This window comes from Chelonia mydas, chromosome 5, assembly GCF_015237465.2.
Source record: "Chelonia mydas isolate rCheMyd1 chromosome 5, rCheMyd1.pri.v2, whole genome shotgun sequence".
Taxonomy (NCBI): domain Eukaryota; kingdom Metazoa; phylum Chordata; order Testudines; family Cheloniidae; genus Chelonia; species Chelonia mydas.
The window spans coordinates 51,737,487-51,765,439 of record NC_051245.2 but is presented as its reverse complement, the minus strand read 5'-3'; the positions used below and the strand labels follow the sequence as shown (position 1 = coordinate 51,765,439).

Here is a 27,953-nt window from a genome sequence, read left to right as displayed (position 1 = left end):
TCACTTGTTAGCATCTCCCTTCAGCATCAGTAATAGTGGGATCCAAGCCTCTTTGCAGTTCATATGAAAATAATTCAGATTTTATAAAATTCTATTCAAAAATGTTTTGCAGACTAATCACATATTAATAGCCTGATTTGAGTTCTAATAGTCTAATTTTTATTGGAGTGCAAGATCTATTGTTGAGCCAGATTTCACTGTACTCTATTGTATGAGAATGTATAAGGACTCAAATGGAAGAGAAAAAAAATGCACTACACTTTTTAAAAAAAGTATTCCACCTGGGTCAGATCTAGCCTTATTCTATAGGCTATCAATGCTCTATGCTCTTTATTGGGTTCACAAGTGTTTCACTTTCCAGTTATAGCACCAATCTTCTGCAGAACATGATAGAAAGTCATTTTTCCTCTATTTGGGACTGAAGGACTACCCAACATTTGAGACAGTGAGGGGGAAGAGAAGAGCCATAGCTTGTGTCAGACTGAAATAAGCTCTTAACAGCGAAGTGAACTCCCAACTGAAAAATGTCTCACATAGTACTTTAGTTAGCTGTATTTCTTCTTTTCACAAATCTCGTCTTGACGACTGTTTCACCTCAAGAGATACACTTGCATACATATCCTGATCATGCAGATGAAAACAGAAGAGCTTTCCAAGCAAGGAAACCATGTTGTAATTGCCTCATTCTTCTCTTATTTATATTATTGACAGCGTAGGTAATCTGGTATTGCAATGGAAGCACTACTCGTCAAATCATCAGTCATCCAAATGTATAACAGGGGGGTGAATGGGCAATTATTTGCAACACACAGAGGTAGACATATCTTCTCCCACAATTATTTTTAAGCAGTTTTGCACATCATCTTTTTTTTAATCAGCATTGATAAACATGAGATCACATCCTTCACAGCTAGTTTCAGTATTTTCTCTGTGGTTTTTTTAAATGCACACACATACACACATACACTCCCTTGTAAAGGTGGTAACTATACCTATTCATGCACTTTGACAGAATATGGAAAATATGTAGACACTATACATTTTTAAAAATTTTAAATCACACAATAAGAAAAGGAGTACTTGTGGCACCTTAGAGACTAACCAATTTATTTGAGCATGAGCTTTTGTGAAGTGAGCTGTAGCTCACGAAAGCTCATGCTCAAATAAATTGGTTAGTCTCTAAGGTGCCACAAGTACTCCTTTTCCTTTTGCGAATACAGACTAACACGGCTGTTACTCTGAAACAAATCACACAATGGATCAGGTTTTCAGACAGAAAGTAGTAATGCATTTGCACAGGTATGAATGCACTAATCAGTGATTTGCATACAAAAAAGCTAGATAGGGACCTATTTGCCAGATGTGCAAATCAATCATTTTTGCATGCATATGCATTTGTTCATGAATATTTGCACAAATAAAGGAATGACCAATTTCTGACTGAAAATCAGGTGCAAAAATATTTGCAAAAGCTTTGAAAAAATAATTAAACCCAAGATGACTAATAACAGTAATGTGTTTCTTTCTTTTGGAATTGTAATGGGTTAACTCCATGACCTACAGAAGCTACTATCTGTTTAAACAGAGTAAATTTGTAAATTCTGCTTGGACACAGGAAAAGAAAGATAAAACACATCAAAGTTCAGAGACAGCAGAGGAGGGACTGCCTAGGTTCTGTTTTGCTCAGTATGTCCTGAACAAAACGTAATTGAGGAATTACAGAATTTTAAACTTTTAGTAAGGTCCAAGTAATAACGCAAGGACCTTTCAACACTAAGCTTATAGAAGGAACCTCACTGGACGATCATGTGGGCATGGGGAATAGCTGATATCATTGTAATCTCAATAAGGTGGAGTTTGCCTTTTAGATTTTAGGAAAACATCTAATATAAGTCTATAGCACCATTTTATGCTCGTAAAATCTGGTATAAGGCAGGTCAGCCATTAAAGCCGAAATCCATGGTGCAATCTGAGGGACACACAAAAATAGTGGAAGGATGGGGAACCAGGACTGAGAATGTATTAGTGCTACAGCTGCACTGAATGGGACATAAAAGTAGTGGGGAAGAGGGAAAGGGAATACATCATCCTTATTCCCTCTGGTGGTTGCACCTATGACATGAAGCTAACTCTCTTTACCGGCTGAAGTCCCCTGCACAAGGAAAAGTTATCTGTTCTTTACGAAGCTTGAGCTCACAGGTATACAATTGGTCAAAAATACCCTTCATCAGGCTATCCTGGATCATATTAAATATCCTTTAGTACCATGGGTCTTCCAATAAGTGTTTCAAATATGTTACGCCCTACATGAACCTGACAGCAAGGGGCTACAGAGACATTGGTCTATCTTTGACCGGTTCATAAAATAAAATAGCTACCAAATAAACAGGGATGGAATTAGTCTCAAGTAAAACAAATAAGAAGGTAGCCAAACAATGCTTCTGGAGGCATTTAAAGAGCTCCATGTGGGTCTTCTGGTATCACACTACTCACCTTAGCATGACAGGAGATCCCTTCTCTCTTACACTGGAGAAACAAGACTCAAAACTGAGAATCCTTAAGTGATGGTATCTTTAAAGAATTCCATACAGATATTATATACACCATCTTTACTTACAGTCAAGGACAAGGGCAGACTATAGTATTTTATAAGCATTGCAGCACTACAGGAAACACAATCAGATACTACAATGGTGAGTACTTTAGGTATGTCTATAAATATGCAAAGCAATGCTGTGAAGCATGTATGGCAAAGAACTAGAAGTAAAATAAAAAGTTAAACTTTTTAATTCAGTTTTGGTGAATTGAAAAAGGAAGACAAGCTTAGATTTTCTAGATATGAAAAAAGCAAAAAGGAAAGAAAACAGAATGAAACAGGATAGAGCTCAATATCCCTGCAGATTGTAAGGCACAATAAAATAAATTTGATTAATCAAAATTCCTGTGATGGATATTGTGTTCTGTTGCCTATTAAAGCACAATTAACAGCTAATAAGACATGATGAAGTTGACTAAGTTTTTCACTGAACCTCTTAGCTGAGCTAAATTAAAATAATATACACTGCTGTAAAAGTGACAAGATCTGTACTTGTACCTCAGCATACAAGACCTTCTGGCAACACAATTTTTTTTGTTTTACTTGGTCTATGTTTTTTGCAACAGCAACAAAATTCAATTTTTTTGTTTGTTTTACAACCTATTGATAGAGACATTAACGTACAGAAAAAGACACATCATAGTGCCATATACAAAGTTAGAATAAAAAAGTCCTTTGTGTGCCAGAGTACATTTGAGAGACAGAGACAGACAGACAGAAACAAACATGCTGGGAAAGAAGGGGGGCAAAATCCTTCTCCCAAGTCAGGGGAAGAAATTGGTGCAACTGCACAGGTGGGCATAGCCAGTGCAACCCCGTACCCATAGCGATAGTCCAGTGAATCCACGCAGTACACTGGATATGCCTCCAATACAGTCCTGTCTTGCCTGCAAACCACCCACCTCCATGTTCCATTGGAGACCTAAAGGAACCAAAATACATACAAATGGCTTTGTATCCCGAATAATGAATTGCAAGTGTTTTTTCCAGATTTTTTAAAGGCATGTTTTAACCACATTGAGAACATAATTATAAGGTCACTAGGAACTAGGAAACATTTTAACAGTTACTTTTTTCCCAAAAAAGGTTTTGTATGACGTAAACACCATTTCTAATGTTCATAGTAGCAACTGCTACAGTTAGTTTATATATGAAATTCTGTTATAATCCTCTTTTTCAACTGTTCTACATTTTTTCAAAATCCTGTTTTATATTAAGGTAGCAGTCACAATATGCTAGGCATTATACACACTAAGGACCAATCCTACAATGACTAACTTTGCACATGTGAGTAGTCCTACTGAAGTCAATGGAACTACTCATGCATTACATGAAGCACATGTGTAAATTTTTGTAGGATCAGGGATATATAGCAATACAGTCTTCACCCCACAAAGCTCAAAATTAAATACAAATGGCAAGCAAAGGATATGGGGAAAGGGATAAAATTTACAATCCAAAATTGTTTTTTAGTTTTAGATTGTATGCAACAGCCCACAACCTAGCCATTATTAGCTAGCTGCTTTCTTATAGATATTGCAGTGGAAGTGGGTCTTGATGACGAATTTAAAGGAGGAGAGGGTAGTGGCCTCACATGTTTGTTCAGGATGGACAAGAGACAGTATGGAAGAAGGTCTGGACATGTCTCTGGGTACATCAAAAACAGGAGCCGAGTGCTTGTCACCATTGGCAGAGTGTTCAGGGGGAGTGATGCCACAAGAGACAAGCAGGATAAGCAGAGAGGGGCAAGAAAAAAAAATAGGTAAAGAAATTTTGTTTTCAACTTTAAAGTGGCTATTTAAAATAATGATTTGAAGATTGAGGAAACAAGTTACCGTATTATTGAAGAATAAGTCATCACCAAGAACATAAAATCATTATTTGTGGGCTATAATAAAGGGATCAAGGTGATTTTCTTTTTGTAGGTGTTCGAGTACGTATGTCAAACATGCTAGACTGGTATGTCAGAGCTGTAAAAGCAACAGGAAATCCAAGTTTTTTCAGAGAAACATAAGTTATAAATGGAAAGTCTCTATAGATCAGTGGTTCTCAAACTTATTTGATTGCGCCCATCTTTTTTGTGTCTGTAGTTGCTTATTCCCCGCCTGCCCCCAAATACATATACCACTGCCCAGCTCCGAAGGCAGAGTGAAGAGCAGCGGCTGGTAGTGGGCATCCAGCTCTGAAGGCAGCACCATATCAGCAGCAGCGCAGCAGTAAGAGTGGCAATGTGAAATATTTGTCAATACCACTTTTCAGAGCAGATTTAACGCCCCATGGCCACCCTTACTGTTGCGCTGCTGCTGCTGCTGTCAACCCAGGGCTGACAGCTGGAGTCCCGCCGCTGCCTCCCAGCAGTGCCGGATTTACAATGACGCCAGTGGTGCCATGGAGCCGAGCCCATGCTCAGAAGGGGCCCTGTCCTGCTCTGTGCCGCGATCTCGCCAACCCGCTGGCTTCCCCCCGCCGCCCACCACTTCCTCCTCTCGGCCTGCCCTCCAGTCGGCTGAAGGCTCCTCTTCACGTCCTGACCTCACCCTCTGGCTTCTCGCTGCCTCCTGGCTAGACCCCAGTGCACCTCCGGCTCCGGGCAGTCTCTGCTTCCTGCCACCTGAGGGGCCCCACCTGTCTCCCTGGAGCTGAGCCACCCGGGACTGGTGCAGAACCCTGGCCAGCTCAGTCAGTTTTTTGGGGGGTGCAGTGTGGGGCGCATGGCCGGGCCCCTCCAGGCAAGTGGGTCCTGAGAGAGCCGGGCCGGTGCAGGTGCTGGCCTGGCTGATCGCACCACTCCTGAGGGGCCGGAGCGATTCCCCGCCCTGGGACCAGCCCTGGCTGTGCTGCCAGCTCAGCCTGGTAGACAGTTGCCTCCCAGCAGGGCTGCTGAGTGCGTCCGGGTGGCAGATCTTGGGGGAGTGGGTCTCTGGAGGGCCTGGGCAGGAGGGTGCAGGGCTGTGAGGGGCCGGGAAAGATGTGTGGTGGGGCACTAGGGAGTGGGGGTTCTGTGTGGTGTACTGGGCAGTTGTCGTGGGGCTGTGGGCATGGAAGCGCTGGGCAGTGGTGGTGGTATGCAGGGACTGTGCATTTGTGGCAGGGTCTGGGGGGGGGGGCTGGGCACAGCAGGTCTGGGGGGGCTCTGGCCATAGGGAATTGGGGGGGCAGTGTTCCGGTGTTGGAGGATGTGTGGCGCAGCATGGGGCAGACCACTGTGCATCTGGCAACTGCCAGTTTGTAAATAGTGCCCTCACACTGGGCTGGGCAGAGCAGGACCGCCTCTGCCATGCCATTGCCCCTGGCAGGCCCCTCACTCCGGGGACTGACCCCCCCGACACCATGCTCCATTGCCCCTATAGGGGCCCAAAAATATGTTTGTCGCTGGGTCCACAAAAGATTAATCCAGCCCTGCCTCCCAGTGGTGGATTGGGGAGGGTAAGAGATGTAGAGTCTGGGCAGCAGGGCTTTCTGGCTGTTAGCCCCAGGGTGGCAGGGCTCCGGCTGTCCCCTTTATCCCATCCCCCCAACAATGGGTATGTACATTTTTCTGAACAAGCCCCAGACACCCAGGACTGACAACCAGAGCTCTTTAAAAAAAAACAAAAAATACACACAGTTCGCAGTTGGGAGGCCCACCCCCTAGTTTGAGAACCACTGCTATAGATCCTTTTGTCCGCCTTCAAAAGTCAATACAATATCGGGTCATACAGTACATTTTGTAGGACTTTTGTCAAGTTTTTCTATGGTTTTACATTTCTTAAACAGTGAGGCTTCCACCACTTTTCATCATCACACTAGATCCATAAGAACTAGAAAAGACCAATCCTTCAGCAACTCTTACTCATTTCCTGACCTGGTTTGCCATGCACAATATCCCACAACATGAGAAACTGAAGGGATTTCCCACTGTTTAACAAAACAAAACCTAACCACTGCTTTCTCCCTCAAGCAAATAGCTCCAAAACAGCTGAAATCTGAAACTTCAAAGTTGAGATGTGAAAAGCTTGAATATGCTTCACTCACTTTGAAAAATGGTCTTAAAACAGTTATGAATTTCTGAAAATGAAGGACTAAGTACGTGTAGTAGAAAAGTCTTACGCTGTTAGCTGTGCACTTAAAGAGAAAGATCGTGCACATGCACTTAACTGTGCTATTTAGTTAAGGGAAGTTTCAAGCTCAACTGCTGAAGCAAAAGAACACTGAAATCTTGAGAGGTTTAAAACAAAACAAAGCATGTTGTTGCTTGTTTCTTCAGCAAACAGCTTAGCTCTGGAATAAGGATAACACAGCCACATTCATAGCTACACAAAACAACTCATTCTAGAGCAAAGGGATGATAAGCTCAGCTAGTGTAATGAGGTTTCAGAGTAGCAGCCGTGTTAGTCTGTATTCACAAAAAGAAAAGGAGTACTTGTGGCACCTTAGAGACTAACCAATTTATTTATGCTCAAATAAATTGGTTAGTCTCTAAGGTGCCACAAGTACTCCTTTTCTTTCTAGTGTAATCAGTGGATCTTGTAATATGAACAAGATAAAGTTTTCTGGATTTCTCCTTGTTGTCCACTTTTTTTCCTACAACAAACCAGGAAAACTAATTGCAAAAAGCTAGCCTCAGGGCAAACAGATTGTAAAACTAGGCTGCTGTTGTAACAGAGGTAGTTCCACCTAATCCCATCCAATTGACACAACAGCACAAGGAGTTCAATTCAGCTCCCTTTCGACTCAGTTAAGGGACTAGAAAGTTAATAGGAGTCAATATGAATTGGATTGGCCTTAGGAGAGGAGGTCAAAGACCACTCCCCCCCGTGTTTTTCTGGTGCTGAAGCTGGACTGTGTTTTTTTCTTCTTTTGACATAGTGATGTCCATGATCCCATCCTTTGTGAAGTGCCTATACGACAGGTCTGTCAGATGAAAAAAGTTAAATTGAAAACAAAAGGATAGAAATGTTCTTCTATATTCTCTTTCTATTGTAGGGATGCTAGGTTTTACTTAGAACAACAGCAGGTGAACATAAATACAAGCGTGACTTTAAGTTGGTAGTCTCCTTTAACATAAAACAAATTTCAAAAGCCTGCAGCCAAAAATATTGAAACAATCACCAAATACCTAATTAACAACAACAAAACAAAGCAAAAATACATTGATATATTTTGGCCACCCTTGCAGAAAAGAGAAAGTTTTCACATGTAATCAGTATGCGTAGCCAGGTCACAATGTTGGCAAATATTGCCTTTTTAACCTGTGCAACAACTTCTAATTATGTTCAAAATATATTTGAAACATTTCATATTTCAACAGAGGATTTAATTAAACATTAAAATAAGCCTGGTTTCATATGTCTAGAGTATTATAATTTAGTTTGAAAAGAAGAAAAGAGTCAGAAAAATAGTATTAAAGGAGAAGACTAATTAATTAAGCTATGCGTAGCCAGGTCACAATGTTGGCAAATATTGCCTTTTTAACCTGTGCAACAACTTCTAATTATGTTCAAAATATATTTGAAACATTTCATATTTCAACAGAGGATTTAATTAAACATTAAAATAAGCCTGGTTTCATATGTCTAGAGTATTATAATTTAGTTTGAAAAGAAGAAAAGAGTCAGAAAAATAGTATTAAAGGAGAAGACTAATTAATTATGAGTATTAACTTGTTCATGATGGAAGAGCCAAATGGACACACAATGGAATTAAAAAGGCCAGATAAGAACAACATAAACAAAAAGAAAGAAATTCTAAATGGAACACACACAAACACTGTCCAAAACTCACTGCCACAGTACATCACCGAGTTAAATAGCTTAATAAGATTTCCAAAAGGATTAACCACATAATTTGTATAGCCAAATTTTTCATAGATTTCCACTGAGTTTTGGTGCATTGGTTTTTGGGAGCCCAACTTGAGATACCTTAGATGTGATTGTCAGACAAGTTGAGCATCCACAAATCCAACTTTAGTGAATAAGAGCTGAGAGTGCTCAGCACTTCTAAAAATACAGTCCAAAGTGTTTCAGGGTGGTCAGCCAAACACTGAGGCCCCCAAAACCAGTAGTCACTTTTGACAGTTTGGTTATACATAAATAACAGCAGCAAATGCAGTAATATCAGTTAGAAAAAAATGGCATGGGTATCAGTTCTCATGAATCAGGACAAAGGGTCAGGAAACACTTTTCCCGGGATATACTATCCACCTTTATGAGCTCTTCACCTGCCCATCCCCCACTGCCTCTCTCCCAGACATGTTTACTGCTAACAGAAATGCTCTTGATCAGTTAAATGATGTGCAGTTCTTCAGGAAAACATCAATATTTTCTTCTCTCATTGTGCATAAATGAGAGTAGCGTGCCCTTCTTAAGGAACGGACACCTCTCATTTGGGTTTCTGGGCAGAACAAACACAAAGCTACATTTTTCCTCACAGATCAACTCCAGGAAAAGCAATAATGTACATTTTATTCATTTCCGACGCCTTTCCCCTCTCATACATATATTGTGACTACTGCATTCAACTACATTTAATAACTAATAGCTTTAATAGATCATCTGAAAGGACTAACACAGGTAGTTCATGAACTTTATAATTCACAGATGAAATTAGCTTGTCACATTTGTTCAAAGAGATTGAGAAGTTGCAGAGTCCTGGGGTAAAATCACAGGAAATTATATTACTGTGAAAAATATATACAACTATTGCATAGCCATATGTTAAATTAATTAGTATTTGTTTTGACAGTTGAGTCTTTACATGGATTTCAAAGATAGATTTGAACAAGTCCCGTGACCATCTTTCCTTCCTGGCTAGATGGAGGGGAATCAGGAAGCCTTCTTCTAATGTAACATGGGGTCACAGAAAAAGTCAAGAATCACTGCTCAAAAGCCAATGGAAAAGAGTGTATAATTAAAAAAAAACATCTTTTCATCTTTTGTTTTCAATATTACCTGTCCCAGTCCATGCTGACTGACCATCGCTAAGTGTTATAATAAAGCCAGTGCCTAGGTCTTTTTCCCAAGTGACTTGTAGAAAATATATTGTGCTTGGCTCAGAAACTGGATAAATCCTGCTCACTTTTTTCTCCATTCTTTAGTGACCTGTTTTGGAAACAAAAGAAAGTAATCTTGTGTTTATTCCATCTTACAACAGATGAATTCCCAGTTGCCCATTGAGGGCAGCTTAAAGACCACCTTACAGCACCAGAATAGCACAAAGGAAATTTAGTAGGGGTGAGGAATTGGCCTTTAAAATTTAAGGGCACACGAGGTTCCAGATGAGTGTTTGCTTTGGATTCGCGTCTGTGTTGCCAGGGAAGGCTTGGACATGGAAGACAGCATACAGGGAGCAGTAAAAAGGGTGGCAGTGGGCTAAAGGAGAAGAAACCAAAGCAAAGGAGACAAGATTAGAAAGTGCCTCCAAGAATAGGACTCAGGTCCATTTCTCTTTGGTCCAGGTTGTTCCCAGTAAAATAAAGCCACAAAACTCTAGACCAACCCCAAGTTCAGTTTGGCACTTCACCAGGAAAGGTTCTTTTCTTTGGATCCAGACTTCTCCCTTATACCCCTTTGGCCCCTCAGGTCCATTATCACCAGGCACTAGCCTAACATACCCCAAAACAAGCCACTTGCATTTGCACAGCCCAACAGATTATGGTGACCAGGTGTCCAGTTTTCAACCGGAATACCCGGTCGAAAAGGATCCTGGTGACTCCGGTCAGCACCTCTGAGTGGGTCATTGACTGTCTGGTTGGTGGTCCATGCAGCAGGGCTGGCAGGCACCCTGCTAGCTTTTGCGCTGTGCGACTCCCAGGAAGCAGCCGACATGTCCCCCCCTTAGGCTCCTATGTGTAGGGGCAACCTGAGGGCTCCGCAAGCTGCCCCAGCCCCAAGCACCGCCCCCGCAACTTCCATTGGCCGGGAACCGCATCCATGGGAGTTGCGGGGGCGGCACCTGCAGACGGGGCAGCGCGCAGAGCCACGTGGCCATACCTCTGCATAGGAGCAAGAGCGGGACATGCCGCCACTTCTGGGAGCTGCTTGAGGTAAGCGCTACCCAGAGCCTGCACTCCTGACCCTCTCCTGGGCCCTAACCGCTTGCCCCAGCCCCAGCCCTGATCCCCCTCCCACCCTTCAAACCCCTCAGTCCCAGCCCACAGCACCCTCCTGCAACCCAAACCCCTCATCCCCAGTCCCACCCCAGAGCCACCACCCCCAGCCGGAACCCTCAATCCCCCACCCTATGCCCCAACCTTGTGCCCCAGCCCTGATCCCCCTCCCACACTCTGAACTCCTCATTTTTGGCCCACCCAGGAGCCCACGCCCCCAAGTGGAGCCATAACCCACTCTTGCATCCCAGCCCTGCGTCAGCCCGGTGAAAATGAGCAAGTGAGTGAGAGTGGGGAGAGCGAGCGACAGCAGGAGTGGGGAATGGAGTGAGCAGGGTGCGGGGCCTCGGAGAAGGGGTGGAGCACGGGTGTTTAATTTTGTGCAAGTAGAAAGTTGGCAACCCTACATTAGATGCCAGAAAAATCTGCCAAAGGTAGCCATGAAATCTTGGTCACTTATACTTTAAAACCAAAGTTTTCTAAACATGGATGCAGCTAGACAATAAAGTTTTTTGTGCCAACTTTCAGGACCCCTCATATTTAAAACCTATGAAATTTCCACAGAGAAAACTTGTTTAAAATAATTAAAGTTGAAAGGATCCTAAGATTTACTGCAACCAACATACAACCAAAAACATTTAAATCTTCCGACCATAAAAAGAAAAAAAACATCAAGTGTCAAAAAGTCTGGAAATGCAGTGTTAAGATATATAGGCAATTCCCCACTGCCATATAATAACTGAACATTCACTGTCACCCAAATGTACATCATCTGGAATACGATCACCGAAGAGCCAGTGTGCTATTGGATGGAATATTGCCATTTAAAAGAATGCTATCAAGCTCCACTGCAAAACTGAAGTTACCGTGGATACCAGCAACAGCAAAGGGAATTTAAAAATGAAACTGGAGGCTGAAGCTACAGCTTCAGGAAACTGACTTTATGATACTGTGGTGGGTTTTACAGCCCAAAACAAGAACAATCTAGTAGTCTGCACTTTACTTGAGACCTTTTAAATTTTACATTTATTTATATATTGTTGAAATACAGGTCTTTACTATTTCTCAGTTGCTTGGTACATTAAGTATAGCGTTTAGGCTTGCTACACATACTTTCATAAAACTGATGAAAGTTTCCTACCAAAGGGACCAGACTCAGGCCTTACTGATTTTGTGATTATATAGACATTCATTAACATTGCAAAAGCCATGGAGCCATGTAATAAGTCAGTGGCACTATGTAGCACAGCGGTTCTCAACCTGCGGTCCAATCATCACACAGCTGCAGCCCATATGACATCCTCAGAGCCATACAGATAGCATTGGATGCGGCCCACAATGGTAAAAAGGTTGAGAACCCCTGATGTAGAGCCTACCCCCACAACACAAATTATACCTGCAGGTAATGGGAGCAGTCTGCACGGGATGCGGAATGGCTGCACCAGGGACTCTGTATGTGCTAAAATGCTCTATCAAGCTTTCAGTTTTAGGTGTTACAAGAAGTTATTGTGGTTGATTGCAGCTTAGTCCTCCAGGGGACTGTATTCTACATTAGAAACCCCACAAAAGATGTGGGATATAGTCTTTGATCAGAGGTTCAGACCTAAGTTTGAACTGAGATTTAATCACTACTCTGACTCTGCAGAAGGACAACCTGACAGGAAGTAGGAGGTAGTTTTAACTCCAGTTGCCTGCACTGTATGTGACCTTTGTTCAAGTATGTGTCTTAAAGCAGCTAGAAATGCCATTCCCTTGTCCTAACAAGCGTAAAGTGTTCATAGAAAAACGAAACACAGGAATCTTAGATTCATTACTGGCGCATAAACAAGTATTAATACCTAGAAAACAATCCCCTTGCCAATAACGTACTTTGCCAATAACCTACCTTTCCACACCTGCTAAGACTGAGTAGTTGATCTTCAGAGTCCTTAACTCATTAATTTGAATACCAAATAAGTTCCAAGAGCTAATCAAACTATGATACATACACAGATACTTAGCTAAATCAATTAAATATTATTTTCAGTTGTTTATATTTTCTCTACACAGCAATAAGACAATACACTGTAAAAATGTTTTGTATAGCACCTGATACGAATTCCTTGTTGAATTTTGGTTGAAAGCCTAGAATTGTTTATAATTTCTGACAACACTTTTGAATATCCGGTAAGTGAATATCTTTTTTGAATATCTCATAGAATGAGCTAAGTTTATTTTCTTCAGTTTAAAATGTAAACATGTGTCTTTAGCAAGCTAAAGAGGTATTTCTCTGCTTTTGCAAATAGAGGAATAAAAAAAGAAATCCAAAACCAGAACTTATAAATAGGGTGACCACAGGTCCTGTTTTGGCCGGGACAGTCCCTTTTTTAAGCTTTTTGTCCAGGTCATCCCAACTTTTTTTTTTTTTTTGCGCAAAACTGGGCATTTGTCCCATATTCTCTTGCCAACCGATGATCAGTTAGCAAGAGAAAAATGGGAGAAATGCCCAGTTTTGCAAAAAAAAAGGGGGGGGGAGGTGCAGCCCCTACTGGGGTGTGGAGGAACATGCTGGGGGAGGAGAAGTGGCAACACCTGCCCTGCGTGGGAGGGAGGACTAGGGAGAGTGGCTTGGGCCGTGACAGCCGTGCGCAGGGCGAAGAGGTGAGCCTTGGCCTGGCCCCGTGTGCAGGCGGGCAGGGGGAGGTGGGGCTCGCACAGAGGAAGGGGGACCCATGGGCCGGCACCATGCAGTGTTATGTTTTCCCTTTGGAAAAATATGGTCATCTTACTAAATAGCCTAGAAATGTCAACACTGTGACTAGGTTGAGAGGAATAAGCAATTTATACACACTAGATGCCATAAATTCTCTTCATCTTCAACAAACAATGACGAGGTCATTACTATCTTCAGCTGTAAACTACCACTACTTGTATTACTATAAATGGCTGTATTGTGAAAGGTACACAGAAGCTCAAGGCTCAATTCACACTGAAAGAATGTCGAGGGCAGAGAGGTTACTTAAAACTGATAGTATAAATCACGGCTGAATTCATCAGTCTAAACCAGATTCTTTTATATTCCATTCCAGATTTTAAAAGATCAATACTTCACTCCTGAAAGTATACAAAAACCTATAATACACTGTACCACCTCCACACACCAAGCAGCAAAAAACAAAAAGGTAGGGCATAGAGGTCTGTAGCAATTCACTTGAAATTACTGGTTTATGGGGGAAATTCTTGTTTTAAATATTTGTGATCCAATATCTGCCCAGATAGGGGGCAATAAAAAGCATGCGACAGGAAATACTGCTCAGTGTGTGGGGTGTATATGAACAAATGGGATTCCTCCCTTCCCCCAACTTTTGCCTGCCACAGATTTTTCCTTTTCTTTTTCTGGTTGTCCTAGAGTGAGCCAGAAACCTGCAAATCTTACCCAGTGGCAGGAAGCATTCTTGATAAAAAGAGAGATTTAAAAGGGCACTGTACCTTTGAGAGGACTTTGGAATTTAGGAGCTGTTTATTTCCTCTGATGATGAAAGAATAATTAAAAGGCTGATTGTTAAAACCTAGAGAGAGTAGTTGTGCAACATATCGAAATATGCATTAATAGATACCTTTTGTTGTTTGCATTTTTGATTGTTGCTGCATAAGCAAACATGCGGGTCAGTGAAAACTATCAACACTGCACGCATTCCTTTCAATTTGGAGTTTCCTAGGCTATGTCTACACTACAGCTTATGCCAGCAGAATTTAGGTGAATAAACCACCCCCCGAGTGACATAAATTACACTGACATAAGGGCCAGTGTGGACAGTGCTATGTCAGCAAGAGAGATTCTCCCGCCAATATAGCTTCTGCCGCTCACAAAGGTCGTTTTATTATGCCAACAGGAGAGCTCTCTCCCGTCAGCATAGAGCGTCTTTACCAGACACGCTGTACGTGTAGACATGCCCTTATAATGGAAGCAAAGCTAGGGACTGGGGCCAGGTCCATACCACAGATTTCTGCTGTCAGAGCTATGTTGGTCAGCAGCATGAAGAGGAGTAACCCCTGGTTAACATAGCTGTGTCTGCAGAAGTCTCTATGCTTTTACCAGTACAGCTTGTTAAGTTACGGATGGTTGTACTACACCAGTATAAAGCACACCTTTGACATTATAGTTGTGTCCTCACTAGGAGCGTCTGCCAGTATTGCATACCAGTATTACTATACTGGTGAAGCACTTCTAGTATAGACATGCCTGTGGCTTTTTATACGAAAAGATAGCCTGAACTCTGATCTTAAGTCCTATGGCCCTCAGGAAAAATCTAGTTGAATAACTGTTTGGGCACTTTATTCAATATGACTGATTACCAAGAAAAAACCTTGAAACAATGTGGTATTACTAAGAAAATTACATAATCTGGGTAGAGTGAGATCAGTAAAATGTGGTTAGTTCTGACTGCAGAAAACAAGTGTGGGCGGAAAATGTGCCCTCTGATATAAACCATTGAAGACCCTCTGCCCTTCCCCAGCAGCTCAGACATCGTTTATTTTTCCTTCTACATCCCCCTTTCTCTCAGTGCGCCACAGAGATAAGCCCAATAGAAATACATATGGTGAAACTGTGGCCTAACTAAAGTCAATGGCAAAACTTCCACTGACTTAAATGACACCAAGATGTCACTTATAGACTGCCTGGCTAGCTCAGTCGGTAGAGCATCAGACTTTTAATCAGAGGTTCCAGAGTTCAAGTCCCTAATGAGGCAGTGTGCCTTTCCCCCTGTTGCATGTCCCAGGAGTTATAAATGCTCTCTCTACTGAGTCTTCCTTAACATTACTAGTTTGCCAGAGCCTGGAGTGGGCAGCAGGGGATGGATCACTTGGTAATGGCCTATTCTGTCTGGGGCACCTGGCAGTGGCCACTCTCGGAAGACAGGATACTGGGCTAGATGGATCTTTGGTCCGACCCAGTATGGCTGGTTTTATGTTCTTACACCAGATTATTACACTCCCATTTACATCATTATTTAATGTAGTATAGAGATTTCCATAGGGGTTACACCAGCCGACAAAAGATCTGAATTTCACACATTTCTATCTGTTTGGTTCAGTATAAGTAAATCCCCAGTATAGTTCCACTGATGGTACCCATTCATTGCTCTGGCCTTCTTATGGTAAACATATTTTATATTTAAATTGAAAACAGTTACCCATTCAGCACTCCAATTGCTGTTTCACAATTCTTCATTTTGAAAATTCCAGCATGCTAATACAGTGAGCAACTAAATGTAGCATATTAGTTTTTACAATAATTTGCATTCAAAGACAATTGATAAGGTTTACAATTAATCATGAACATTTTTAGCCACGAGATTTCCTATGCAGATCCACACAGATCACAAGTGAAAAGAAAAAAAACAGTGGGCAGACTTTAGTCATTGATGGAATTTTGGTATTTGTGCTATAGACTAGTCAAGAGAATCTGTTACTGCCGTAAAAAATGAGATACATTTGCAAAATAATGAGGAAGCTACCACAGTGTTTATCTGCCCTCTGCCAAAATATTACCTCAAAAAACAAAACAAAAACCAAACAACATAAGAGTGTTCAGTTAGGAAGAGTGGTGGTTTGGGGAAGAGGGACAGTGTAGTGGTTCATTAACCACACTGGGATTTAGGAGATCCAGATACAACTTCTGATTCTGCCACAGATTACATTGGGTGACTTTGAGCAAGTCACTGAATGTGTCTTTGCCTGAGTCCTCCATCTGTAATAAAGTGAGGACAATACTACTACTTTTTTCCAGCCTTTGACTAGCCCTGATCTTGGCTGGGGCCTCTAGGCACTATTGAAATACAATTAATAATAAATAGATAAAACATAGATTTCTTGACTCTGTATAAATCAAGGCCAATTTCCATTCTCTTTAAACCCTTGCCACTATTTCTGAGAAGACTGATTCCTTCACACAAAGGCCAATAAGCTTGAGCTATGTAGTACATTCACCACTACAGAGTTAAAAATCAAAGTAAATGTTGTGGCTCTTTATTTTATAGCAAAGAGTAGTCCATACGCTATGTAGCTAAGATTACCATTGCAGATTGCTTAACTTTGCAAAGGAGCAAAAGCACCAGTCTTGCACTGAGCTCCTCATGGGCAAAAGTGTGCCCAAATGAAGCCCCACTACCAGAACAAGGGTCTGCCCAGCCAGAGCTGATTGCATGAGTGGGATCTATGAGCAGATTAAAAAAAAGATATCAAGGATGAATTGCAGAGTATATTTTCCCCCCACCCTTCTTTTTACACATGTAGAATACCAGTAACAATACAATGTATTGTACTCTAGCTAATGCACTGTGGTAGATTTTGTAAAAATAATTAAGTCTTAATATGAGCAAAATGCAGGTAATTAGGTCTATTACAGATCTGCTGCAAAGTGGAAAACGGCTGCAATGATTTAGTTAGAATTATTAGGTTTGCACATTACTAAAGTGAGAATTAATTAGATTGATTTTTGTACATTAATAGATAAAGAACATGAATATATGCACATACTGAATGACTATCAACATCTAATCACCCAGTTACTAACAATGATCCTAACCATAAAGAGAAAAACAGACAAAAACTAGGTTTGCCAGAATATTCTGTCTGTCTTTCTTGCTCTTTCCTTTCCTTTGAGCCAAGCACACAGACAATTGTATACTACCTCAACTGACCTATAAAGCTGTAATTTACTGGAACCAATAATTCAGGGAGAGGAAGCTTCAAAAGTCTGCAGCTGTGTACCTAACTGCCTGAATCTTATGAATTAGCTTGATACTCACGGGGCCACAGAACTGTCTCCTTGACAATCCTAAAACAGTGCAAAGCCCCTTTTTACTTGGTTTAAAAACAAATTAAAATCCCCCTTCCTAGACAAAATATCTCAACCCCAATCTCTCTTATCTCCTTACTGTATTACCTCATCACCTAACATCCTTCCACATAGCAAGCCTAAGTCTCACTTCACACATCTGTTACATCCTCTAATCTGAAGGAGGTACCTACCAAGTCCTTGCTAGAGCTTCTGCCCAATGGGTATCAGTGTGTGAAAGCAGGGTATGTTGCTGAGGGCTGGGGCTCTGAGAAGGGAAGATTCTCCCAAGGATATTCTTATTTTAACTGATTGAAATATTTACAGCCTTTTTATTTTAATTTAACTGCAAGTCATTGTGCTTGCTCCAAAAGTACAAAAAGGGCAACCATATTTCCTACGTTTGATTGATCTCCCTTGTTTTGTGCTGACATAGACCTTGATCCTGCAATCATCTCGATGTAGTCAAATCCCCCGCACCTGCATGGAAATGTAGGCTTGGGGCCACAGTGCTCTAATTTTTCCATTATTGTTAACTTCCATTTCCATAAGTGCAGCAAATATAGGAGAATGTTTTTTTGTTTTGTTTTTTAATTTTTTGGTTAGCACTAATCTTGCTGAAATCATTCAGTCAGAAGACAATTTCTTATGATTTATAATTAGAATTGGGTGACATTTTCTGGCCTAAACTTTTTTATTTTAAATATGCACATTCAGATCAACCAAACCATGTGTCCAATTCGCTGAATTGTTCAGTTGAAAACAAAACAAAATCTGAAAACAATCAGAACATTTCATCTAGACATTTTCAAACAGAAGTGTTTCATTTTAAAATGAGTTTTTGTTTCGAATTTTACTTAGATGGTTTTTAAACTTTTTCTTTAAAAAAAATTGAAGAACATCTAAGTTTAAAAACAAACCCAACATTGTGTTCTTGGTTAAACAAAATGTTTTTTTTTAAAACTCAAAATGATTTTTTTAAACCTCAATTTTTCAGTTCAGCCAGCAAAAGAAAAAAAAAATCACAGCTCCTTTCCCAACAGATCCCTTTGCCAGTCATGAAGAGATATTGGGTACTGATTTTAAAAAAAAAAATTTGGGAGGAGGGGCATTCTTTTTTAAAGCACCCTTTATTTAAAAAAAAATCATTTCAAAATTAAAGTTTTTCTACTTCCCAGCTGTGTTTAAGTGTCTGTGAGCAACAAACCCAAAACACGCTTAGCCCCATCCCGTCTTGCCCCTTTCCTTTCTCTCTATAAACATGCCTGCCTGCTGTCTCTTCAGTTGCACTGTCAGATTTATTGCTACTGTTACTGTTAAACACTTTCTTTTAGAGACAAGAGAAGACAAGAGATTCATATGAGCACCCCTCACAGCAGGATGCTGATGACCAACGAAACAAAGATGGCTGTCCAATGCACACAAACGAACAGGAAAAAAATATTACAAATCCAATCATCGTAGGGGTTACTTGTAACAATGATAGGTTCAAAATGTTCAGATGGAAATGTGATCTTCAATTTGACAGGTTCTGTTTAAGTGTCCCAAGTGATGGGATACCTACTTTTTGCCTGGAGACCATACCGAGATCTACTGGATCTCTTCAGGATCAGGACGTTTTCCCCTTTTATTCTGCTTAAAATGTTTTTTTAGTATCCTCCTGCTTCTCCTTCACAACATTCTATTTATTGCTGTTAGTGTTTTTCCATCTTCTAAGTGTTTTTCAAATATCTAACTCAACAATATAAGTTAATAACCATTACAAGATTCAGCCATTAACTGCCAGACTCAGGCTCTCTTTAAGTATCTTTAAAAAAATCATGTTACTCCTGCCATAACCCTCCACTAAACTATTTTGTAGTTTGCTACTTTTTCATTGTACAATAGAAAATCATTATAGGCCCCAATCCTGCAAACACTTACGCGTGTCTTTAACTTTATGCATATAAGTCAGGGGCGGACAAACTTTTTGGCCTGAGGGCAACATCGGGTTTCCAAAATTGTATGGAGGGCCAGTTAGGGGAAGCTGTGCCTCCCCAAACAGCCAGGCGTGGCCCAGACCCTGACCCCTATCCAACCCCCCCTCCTTCTTGCCCCCTGATCGCCCCCCTGGGAATCCTGCCCCATCCACCACTCCCTGGCCCCTGACCGCTCCCTAGGGTGACCAGATAGCAAGTGTGAAAAATAGGGACGGGGGTAGGGGGTAATAGGTGCCTATATAAGAGAAAGCCCCAAATATTGGGACTGTTCCTATAAAATTGGGACATCTGGTCACCCTACCGCCCCCAGACCCCCCGCCCCTGACTGTCCCCTGCCACCCGATCCAACCCCTCCTCTCATTCCTGACTGCCCCCCCCCCGGGACCTCTGCCCCCATTCAACCCCCCTGTTCCTCACCCTCTGACTGCCCCGACCCCTATCCACACCCCCGCCCCCTCACCACCCCACGAACTCCCCTGTCCTCTATCCAAACCCCCCGCCCCCTTACCACGCTGCCTGGAGCACTGATGGCTGGCAGCACTACAGCCAAACCGCCCGGCTGGAGGCAGCCACACCCGCGCAGCACAGAGCACCGGGTCAGCCCAAGCTCCGCAGCTGCACTGCCCCAGGAGCTCGCAGCCCCGCTGCCCAGAGCATTGCGCCAGCAGCACAGTGAGATGAGGCTGTGGGGGAGGGGGAACAGCAGGGGAGGAGCCGGGGGCTAGCCTCCCGGACCAGGAGCTCAGGAGCCAGGCAGGAGGGTCCCATGGGCCGGACATGGCCTGTAGTTTGTCCACCTCTGATATAAGTAGTCCCCTTAGATACATGAGTAGTCCTTAAAGGCATTCTAAGGTACTCATTTCTGGTTATAACTAACTTAGATGCTAATTGTACCTCATAATAAGAGTCTGTAGCAATTATGAGATCACACATACCACCACAATTTCTACACATGGAGGGCAAGACACTCAGCCAGTGCAAATAATCGTAACTCCACTGACTTCAGTGGGGCAGAGTGATTTGCAGCAGCTGAGGATCTCTTTCTGTGACTTCCATGAAACTATTTACATGAGCAAATGTAAGCAAATGCTTAAGTGTTTGTAAGAACAAAGCCTTAGCTATTCATTTATTATTTAAAATTCTTAATTATATGTGTCGCCTATATTTTAATACCGAAATAAACACTTTGGGGACAATGGTTTAAAAAATTTTAAGAGGCAGTGTAGTGAGAACTGAACTGTCAAAACCAGTTTCACCTTTCAGTTCTTCATATGTACAGAGAGATAATTATACTGTTTCAAATGCTTAATATTCCTGGCACACTGGTCAGCTGAACAGTGAACTTTTGTACCTTCAGAGCTTGATAGTGTACTATCCATTGACGCTTCTGAGAAATCGTTTCATGAAAATATACCGTTTTACCGTGCCACTTCAGTTTAAGTTACTGAAATCAGCCCTTTACTATGCAGTATAACAAACATCTATAAGATAATTACACCAGAACGGAGTATCTTGGAATGCCTTTAAAGATTCAATAACATTGCCCCTGTAGTCTCTCTGAATTCACTAGCTCGGTAAAATGAGAACAGTCCGTCTTCTTTTTTCTCCCGTGATTGCTAGAAAGAAAAGCTTCAGAAGAACTGATTGATTAGGGCTATAAGAAAGCCAGTGTTTTGTTCCTAAGGGCACAGAAGGTCGCACTACATCTCAGCACCTCACCATGTAATAGCCAAGGAGCTGAGACAAGCCTGCAGGTGGGGACAGTTGAGTCCCACCCCAAATTTGTACATCAGTAGTTTTATTGAGGCCAGAACAGTTGAGGATTGAGCTGTTTATCTTTAGCACTTTGTGTCTTTGGTGTTTGGCTTCTATGAGCTATATTAGGCAATGTTTCTTTCTAAGGAAAAAAATCAGCTGTTGGCTGGTTTGCAATTGGATTGGGGTCTACTTTCTGAACAAACACTGTACACAGTTGCTTCTAAATAAACAAGACACCTTTTAAATTAGTTTACAAAGAATTTTGTATGATGTTTTGGATAACAGTAGGGCATGGAGCAGAAGCCAACTCTCTTACGTCTGTTCCAGCTATCTACAACAGTGTCACGGATAACATTTTGAACTTGGAGCTTTTTATTTTAATTTATGCAGAGCTAAGGCTTCCCTCACTCCCCTAAATTGTTTTTGCTGCAGGTGTTTCGAACTGCAGCAGCTATGCATGGAAAGCTACCTACAGATTAGAAAGAGCTACTGTACATTTCTAATAGAGCAATTAACTTAAGTGCTTTCTTGTTAAGAAAAATAGGCCACTATCTGAAGTGATTTCAGAATAAAAGATTAGCACACAGAGCACACTGCTATTGAATTCAGTTTGATCCCTGGTGTCACAGTTCAATTTGACCATGGTAGAAAATGAGAGCCTGGATCTGAAATGGGGGAGGTGAGAAACTCTACTGAGTGGTTTACCACGAGAGGAAGAGAAGCCACAATAAAGGGAATATAACGTACATTTATAAATACACTCTTTGGCATTTAAACCAGGAAAGAAAAGCATGTCAATTGCTTGCAATAATCATTTATTTGTGTCATGCTGGTCTTCTGACAGAAAGAAGGGTTTTTATGATTTTGCAGCACAAGTATTTCTACTGCTTTTAATCAAAGCTTATTTTTTCCATGTTAAACTAGAGGTGATGAATAGAATATAAGGTTTTAAATGGAGAAACAGAACAAAGGCATAACAAAAAATCTGTAATTACAATATCTCAATTGATTTACAAAACTTCCCCATGTCATTAGCAAACAGTTTAAGATATTATTAGCCTAAAGCAAGAGGAAATTCTTACTTCATGTAAAGTGGCTAGGCCTATAAGTGTCAATAAGAGTAGAGCATTCTTGAAGTGTCATCTCTCACAAAACAAGCCCTCCATGCTTTCAGGCAGGATATTGGTTCTGTTTGAAACTCTCTTCAGCTCCAATTACAGACCTTCAAGTGGAATTGAAACATACTTTTCACAACCAAAGAAGAGATTTTAAATGCCAAGATTCCTTATTCTTCAGACTAAAAGAATTGATAGATTGATAGATTTCAAATTATACTGAACTCAGTCAAAACTGAACACTCCCTCATTTTTACACGGTTCCATATTAAAAGAGCAAAGGGTTTCTTGATTAGTCAATAATTTAAAACACCTTTGCAAATAAAAGGAGTAAGAGTCAAACGAGATAAAATGTTGGCTGAATGCTTTACTAACCTAGCAGAAGATTTGATTGCTACCATCTAAGGCTTTGATTCTGCAAGTTAATCTGTATCAACAGAATTACTTTAATGGTGTTCTGTGCAAGCCCAAGAGTCTGCCTACCTGGATGCAACTGCAGGATTGAAGCTTTAGACAGAGGCAGATTAGGGATTTGTGGGGCCCTGGGCCAAAGCAAGTGGGAGGCTCCTCCCCACCCCTTCGTCCCCCCCCTTCCCACGCTGCTGCCAGGAAAATGGGGTCAGGGCACGGGGACTAGCCCTTCTTTCCCCCTCCCCCCAGTACTCCTGGTAGGGAACAGGGTCAGGGTGCGGAGGGTTCCCCCACTCCCCGGCAGGAGTGCAGCAAGCCCCCGCACCCCGACCCCACTTCCCCCAGGAGTACCAGGTGGGGAGAGGGAGGAAGGGGCAGGGGCAAGCCTCCATGCCCTGACCCCATTTCCAATTTTCTACTTGGGTGGAGCAGGTTGGGACACAGGGATGCCCATTTTTCCAGGGGCCCCCAACTGACCGGGGCCCATAGGCATGTGCCCATTGGCCCAGTGGCTAATCCGCCAATGGCCTTAGATAGTACCAGCTGATTATCAGATGGGTCACTGAGGGATCATAAACACACACACAGTTTTGCACAACTGTCCAGGTAAAGTATTTTGTTTCTTTACCTTCCCTTGAAATATGAGGAATAAGCCAAAACCAAAATATCAGACTTCACGAGCTAACATGATATGCAAAATTTCCTATACCAGATTTCTAATTTTCTAAACAGCAATTTCCCCTAAATAAGGGTTCAGTAACTCTGATAAAGATTGTATTGCCTCCACGGTTCTTTGTTGTTCCTCTTCTCTTTAGGGTAGGAGTAGTGAGAGCATGCCTGTGTAGTGCAATGGTCCTAGGCACGTGGGGGGAGGTGTGGGATTGATCATGGGTTTAAGAGTCAGATGAAGCCAATTACAAAATAGAAAACTTCTTGAAAATCTGGAATACTCATACCACAATCTTTGTACAAGTGTTTCTATAACACTGACCCACATTCTGTAAACAAGGGAGAGTCAACATCAGATACAGCCTAAAATGGGCCTATTTAAAATAAATATTTCCAGGGCTTTTGAGGGGCTACTAGGGAGCCCCTCCTCTGCCTCAAAAGAGCTCCTTCTCAGCCCTGGTCTGCACAACAAACTTATGTCGGTATAACTATGTCGCCCAGGGGTGTGGAAAATCCCTGACCATCGCGCTATGTCCATGGGAGAGCTTCTCCCATCGACATAATTATCACCTCTTGGGAGGCGGAAGGTGGAGTACCCTTGCTAACAGGAGAATCTCTCCTGTCAGCATATGTAGTGTCTTCACTAAACGCTACAGTGGCATAGCTGCACCACTGCAGTCCTGTAAGTGTAGACAGGCCCTCAGACATAATCTGAGGGAAAGATAGCAGAAGTTAACCCAGCTGTGGAATGTGAAGCTTTTTAGATGCTTTAGGGAAAGGGAAGCAGGCCAATTCTCACTCCCCACCCCCCCTGCAGCCAGCAGAAGTACTGGGGAAAGATCAAACAACCCCATTCCTCATTATTAAGAAAGGATCAGTGTTTCCTACCCTTGAGGTAGACAGCATACAGACATTTTGTATCACAGCAGATATTGCAAAAAACTAAAGCAACCTTCTCTCTTCAGAAACAGAATGCTGCAGTCACCAGGGGAAGATAAAATAGGGGGAAGCAGCGCAAACCACAGCCAGTCCAGCACTCCAGCCAATGGGAACTTTACCACCCAGGCTTTGATCATCCCTGCAGCCTGGAGGCAAGGTCATCCTGCTGCTTCTCTCTTCGCTTTGAAGCATCAGGTCCACCCCACTCAGATACTGCCGGATAGATAGGTGGGAGCCAAACAATTGGCTGAATCTGCCCAATTCCCCTCTTAGGGCTTGTCTAAACAAAGAAGTTATACAAGCATAAGACAGGGTGTGAATTTAAAGAACTACAGTCAGACTTGGATAACTCTCCTTGTGGACACTTCTTCCAGGATATGAGGGTGGTTTTTTGAATTTACTTTAGGCATTTTGGAAGCAGCTCAAGCTAAACCAAAAAAGACATTCTTATTCCGGAAAGGGTCCACATGGTGAAATTAAACCACTATAGTTATATTGGTGTAATTATAAGGATATTACTCCCATGTAGACAAGCCCTTCTTCCCACAGTCCCAGAAGGAGAAGCCCTTTAAAGCACTCTTCCCAGATTGCATTCTCCAGAGGAAAAAGACAGATCTGCCAGGAAGGCACTACAGGAACAGAAAGTACATAGAAAAGGAGTACTTAGATCAGAGCCCAGCCAGCTGGTCCCAAGTAACAGCTAAATGGCCGTGGCTTTTCCCTGGTGACTGAGTGAGGAACAGGGAATATGAATACAAGGTATTTTCAGACGGATTGCCCAATTGCCAGCTGCTGTATCCTAAATTAGCCCAGACAAATTTATATACAAATCTAAGGCCATGTCCACACTACCTTATCTCAGCAAAATTTATGTTGCTCAAGGGTGTGAAAAAAACACTGCGCTAAGCAACATAAATTTTGCTGGCATAAGTGGTAGTGTTCACAGCACTATGTCAGTAGGAGAGCTTCTCCCACAGACATAGCTACCGATGCCCGCGGAGGTGGTTTTATTATGTCAATGGGAGAGCTCTCTTCCATCGGATTAGAGAGGCTACATGAGCAATCTTACAGCAGCCTAGCTGCACTGGTACACTTGTGGGTATCACTCAAAACACAAATTCTGGAAGTTTGTCTCAGAAATAGAATACGTTAAGTAAATTCTGACTACCTGGAAAGAGAGTAAAATTAAGTCAGTTCATACAACTGAAATTTTTGCAGATGGAAAACAAAAGCAGTTACTTCATTAGAGAACAATTTGGCTGCCTTACAAGCTTAAAAAGAGTGATTATTCCCCTATAATACCCCTAAAAAGACAAAATCTGAAAGGATGATTTTTAGGAATTGAGAAAAAAAAAAAGGAAACAGTGCTGTATTGTATTAACAGGAAAAGTAAAGGGGAAGCTCTGTCATACAGATCTATTAAGCCTGCATATAGCATAGACTGAGAAAGGCAAGGGCTGAAGCCATGAATTCCTGAGATCTAGTCACATTTCTGACAATCCCTCCATGGCACTGGAACACTCCTCCATTTCCCCATGCCCAAAGAGGTGTTATAAAGATTAAAAAATTGAACAGACTTTGGAAAATTAAACAGTACTAATTATGTATTAATAGTATGCTATGTTTTGTTCTGTGTTTATTTGGCTTCCCCAACACAGCTTTCTACTGGATGAAATGTTATCGTCAGACCTGATCAAGTGCTTGTGTGTAGGCTTGGTAGAATTCTTTTTTTATATATGATTTTGATGGATAATAATGTTTATTGTTAAGCTCTTGTTTTTTGTCAATTTAAATGTTTACAGTTGTGCAAAGTTCTGGGGTCAGACAATTATTGAATGACAGCAGATGTTGAGATTCAAAAAGTTAAAGCTTTATAACTTTTAAAACACAAACTGTCAACGTCAAATGTCAAAATATACAAAGTAAATATCCTTACACAAAAACTAGTAAGTTCTAAACAGCATTTTTCTTACTTTGTCTATCTGTAAACTTCAATTATCATTGGAAATATTTTTTCATCAATTTGTGTGTGTGTGGAAATCAATGTTTACCAACATTTACCAATTAAAATCTAATCTTTCCAAGACTAAGTATGTGTGATAAGCCCTAAGAGGTAGCAGGAGAGCACGACAGAAAGGGAAGAGAGATTTAGAGGTTGGAAAAGGCAAGGGGAAGAAGAGAATAGATAAAAAGAGGGGAGGAGAAAAAGTACCAAATCTGGTGGAATCTCTTAGGTTCTAATACCATTGTCAAGCACGGTGCTGGCTGACTGCAAATGGCATTCTTCATCTGCCAGACATCAAATTAAGGAGACACCAGCTTTTTCAAAGAATAACATGTGCAAAAGCACCTAAAGAGCCTGACTTTCAATGGACCTTAGAACTCAAAGGGTACGTCTACACTGCACACTAAGTCCAAGCTCTGACTCAGGTTTGAGCCCAAGCCCCCTTCCATCGACACACAACTCAGTCTGACTCAGGTCAGAAAACACTAAGGATTCAGGTCCTAGCAGCCTGGTAGAGGATGGGCCAGAGCATGAGTCCTGCTTTGATTCGGGTCCAAGCAGCAGACCCAAGTCAGAAGGTCTGCAGTGCAGTATGGACATATTAGCACAGCTGAAAGACCTGAGGCCAGCAACAGTAAGACTGAGTTTACAATGCAGTGTGGACTCTCAAGCACAAGCTTGGAAACACTGCATCCACAAGCCCAGGGCCCACAGATGTAGGTTAGCCATGCAGTGTAGACATACCCTAAGGCATCATCTACTACAAACTTAAGTCAACGGAAGCCATGTTAAGTCCATCTAATAATATGTCTACACTACTGAGTCCCTTCTGTCGACCTAAGTTGTCTGTAAAGTTGGCTTCTGTACTCCACCTCTGCAAGAGGCATAGCACTTGATTCAACATCCACGGGTCGACATGGGGATAGTGTAGACACTGCATTGTGTAATTCGAATGAATTGGCCTCCAGTAGGGTGTCCCACAGTGCTCCACTCTGACTGCTCTGAAGAGCACTTTCAACTCCACTGCACAGCAGCCAGGTATACAGGAAACAGCTCCTCCCCTGCTAAAGCTCCGTGAACTTTGGAATTTTCATTTCCTGTTTGATCAGCGTGGAGAGCTCACCAGCACAGCTGATCATGGAGACTCAAGGCCACAAACACGCTCCAGCATGGAGTACACAGGAGGTGGTGAATCTTATTGCTGAGTAGGGAAGAGAGTCTGTGCAGGCAGAGCTCTGATCCAGCGGAAGAAACACTGACATCTATGCCAACATCACGCGTGGCATGAGGGAGAAGGGCTACACCAGGGACATTGAGCAATGCCACATGAAAATAAAGGAGCTTTGGCAAGAAACCAGAAGACAAGGGAGGCAAACGGTTGTTCTGGTTCTGCCCCACAGATATGTCGCTTTTACGAGGAGCTGCATGCGATTCTCGGTGGCAACCCCACCACTAACCCAAAAGGCAGCATGGATACCTCCCAGGAATCCCGGGCCACCTTGGGCAACAACAAGGAGAACATTGTTGACACGGAAAAGGAGGAGGAGAAGGAGAATGGAAGGCAGGCAAGCGGAG

At 42.0% G+C, this 27,953-nt stretch overlaps 1 protein-coding gene across 9 annotated transcripts in view; it reads right to left on the bottom strand.

Moving 5' to 3' along the window:
- Positions 1-27,953, bottom strand: part of XRCC4 (X-ray repair cross complementing 4) — a 275,050-nt gene that overhangs the window by 226,538 nt on the left and 20,559 nt on the right. For 7 of the 9 annotated variants that reach the window (XM_043546372.1, XM_043546369.1, XM_043546368.1 and 4 more), the window contains exon 2: positions 9,526-9,675. In XM_043546372.1, coding sequence (XP_043402307.1) covers positions 9,526-9,664 — 139 coding nt within the window. In that variant the 5' untranslated portion in view covers positions 9,665-9,675. Of the gene's footprint in view, positions 1-2,493; positions 2,527-9,525; positions 9,676-22,321; positions 22,929-27,953 lie in introns of those variants that run through there. The other 2 variants (XM_043546370.1, XM_043546373.1) reach the window with 2 other exon arrangements.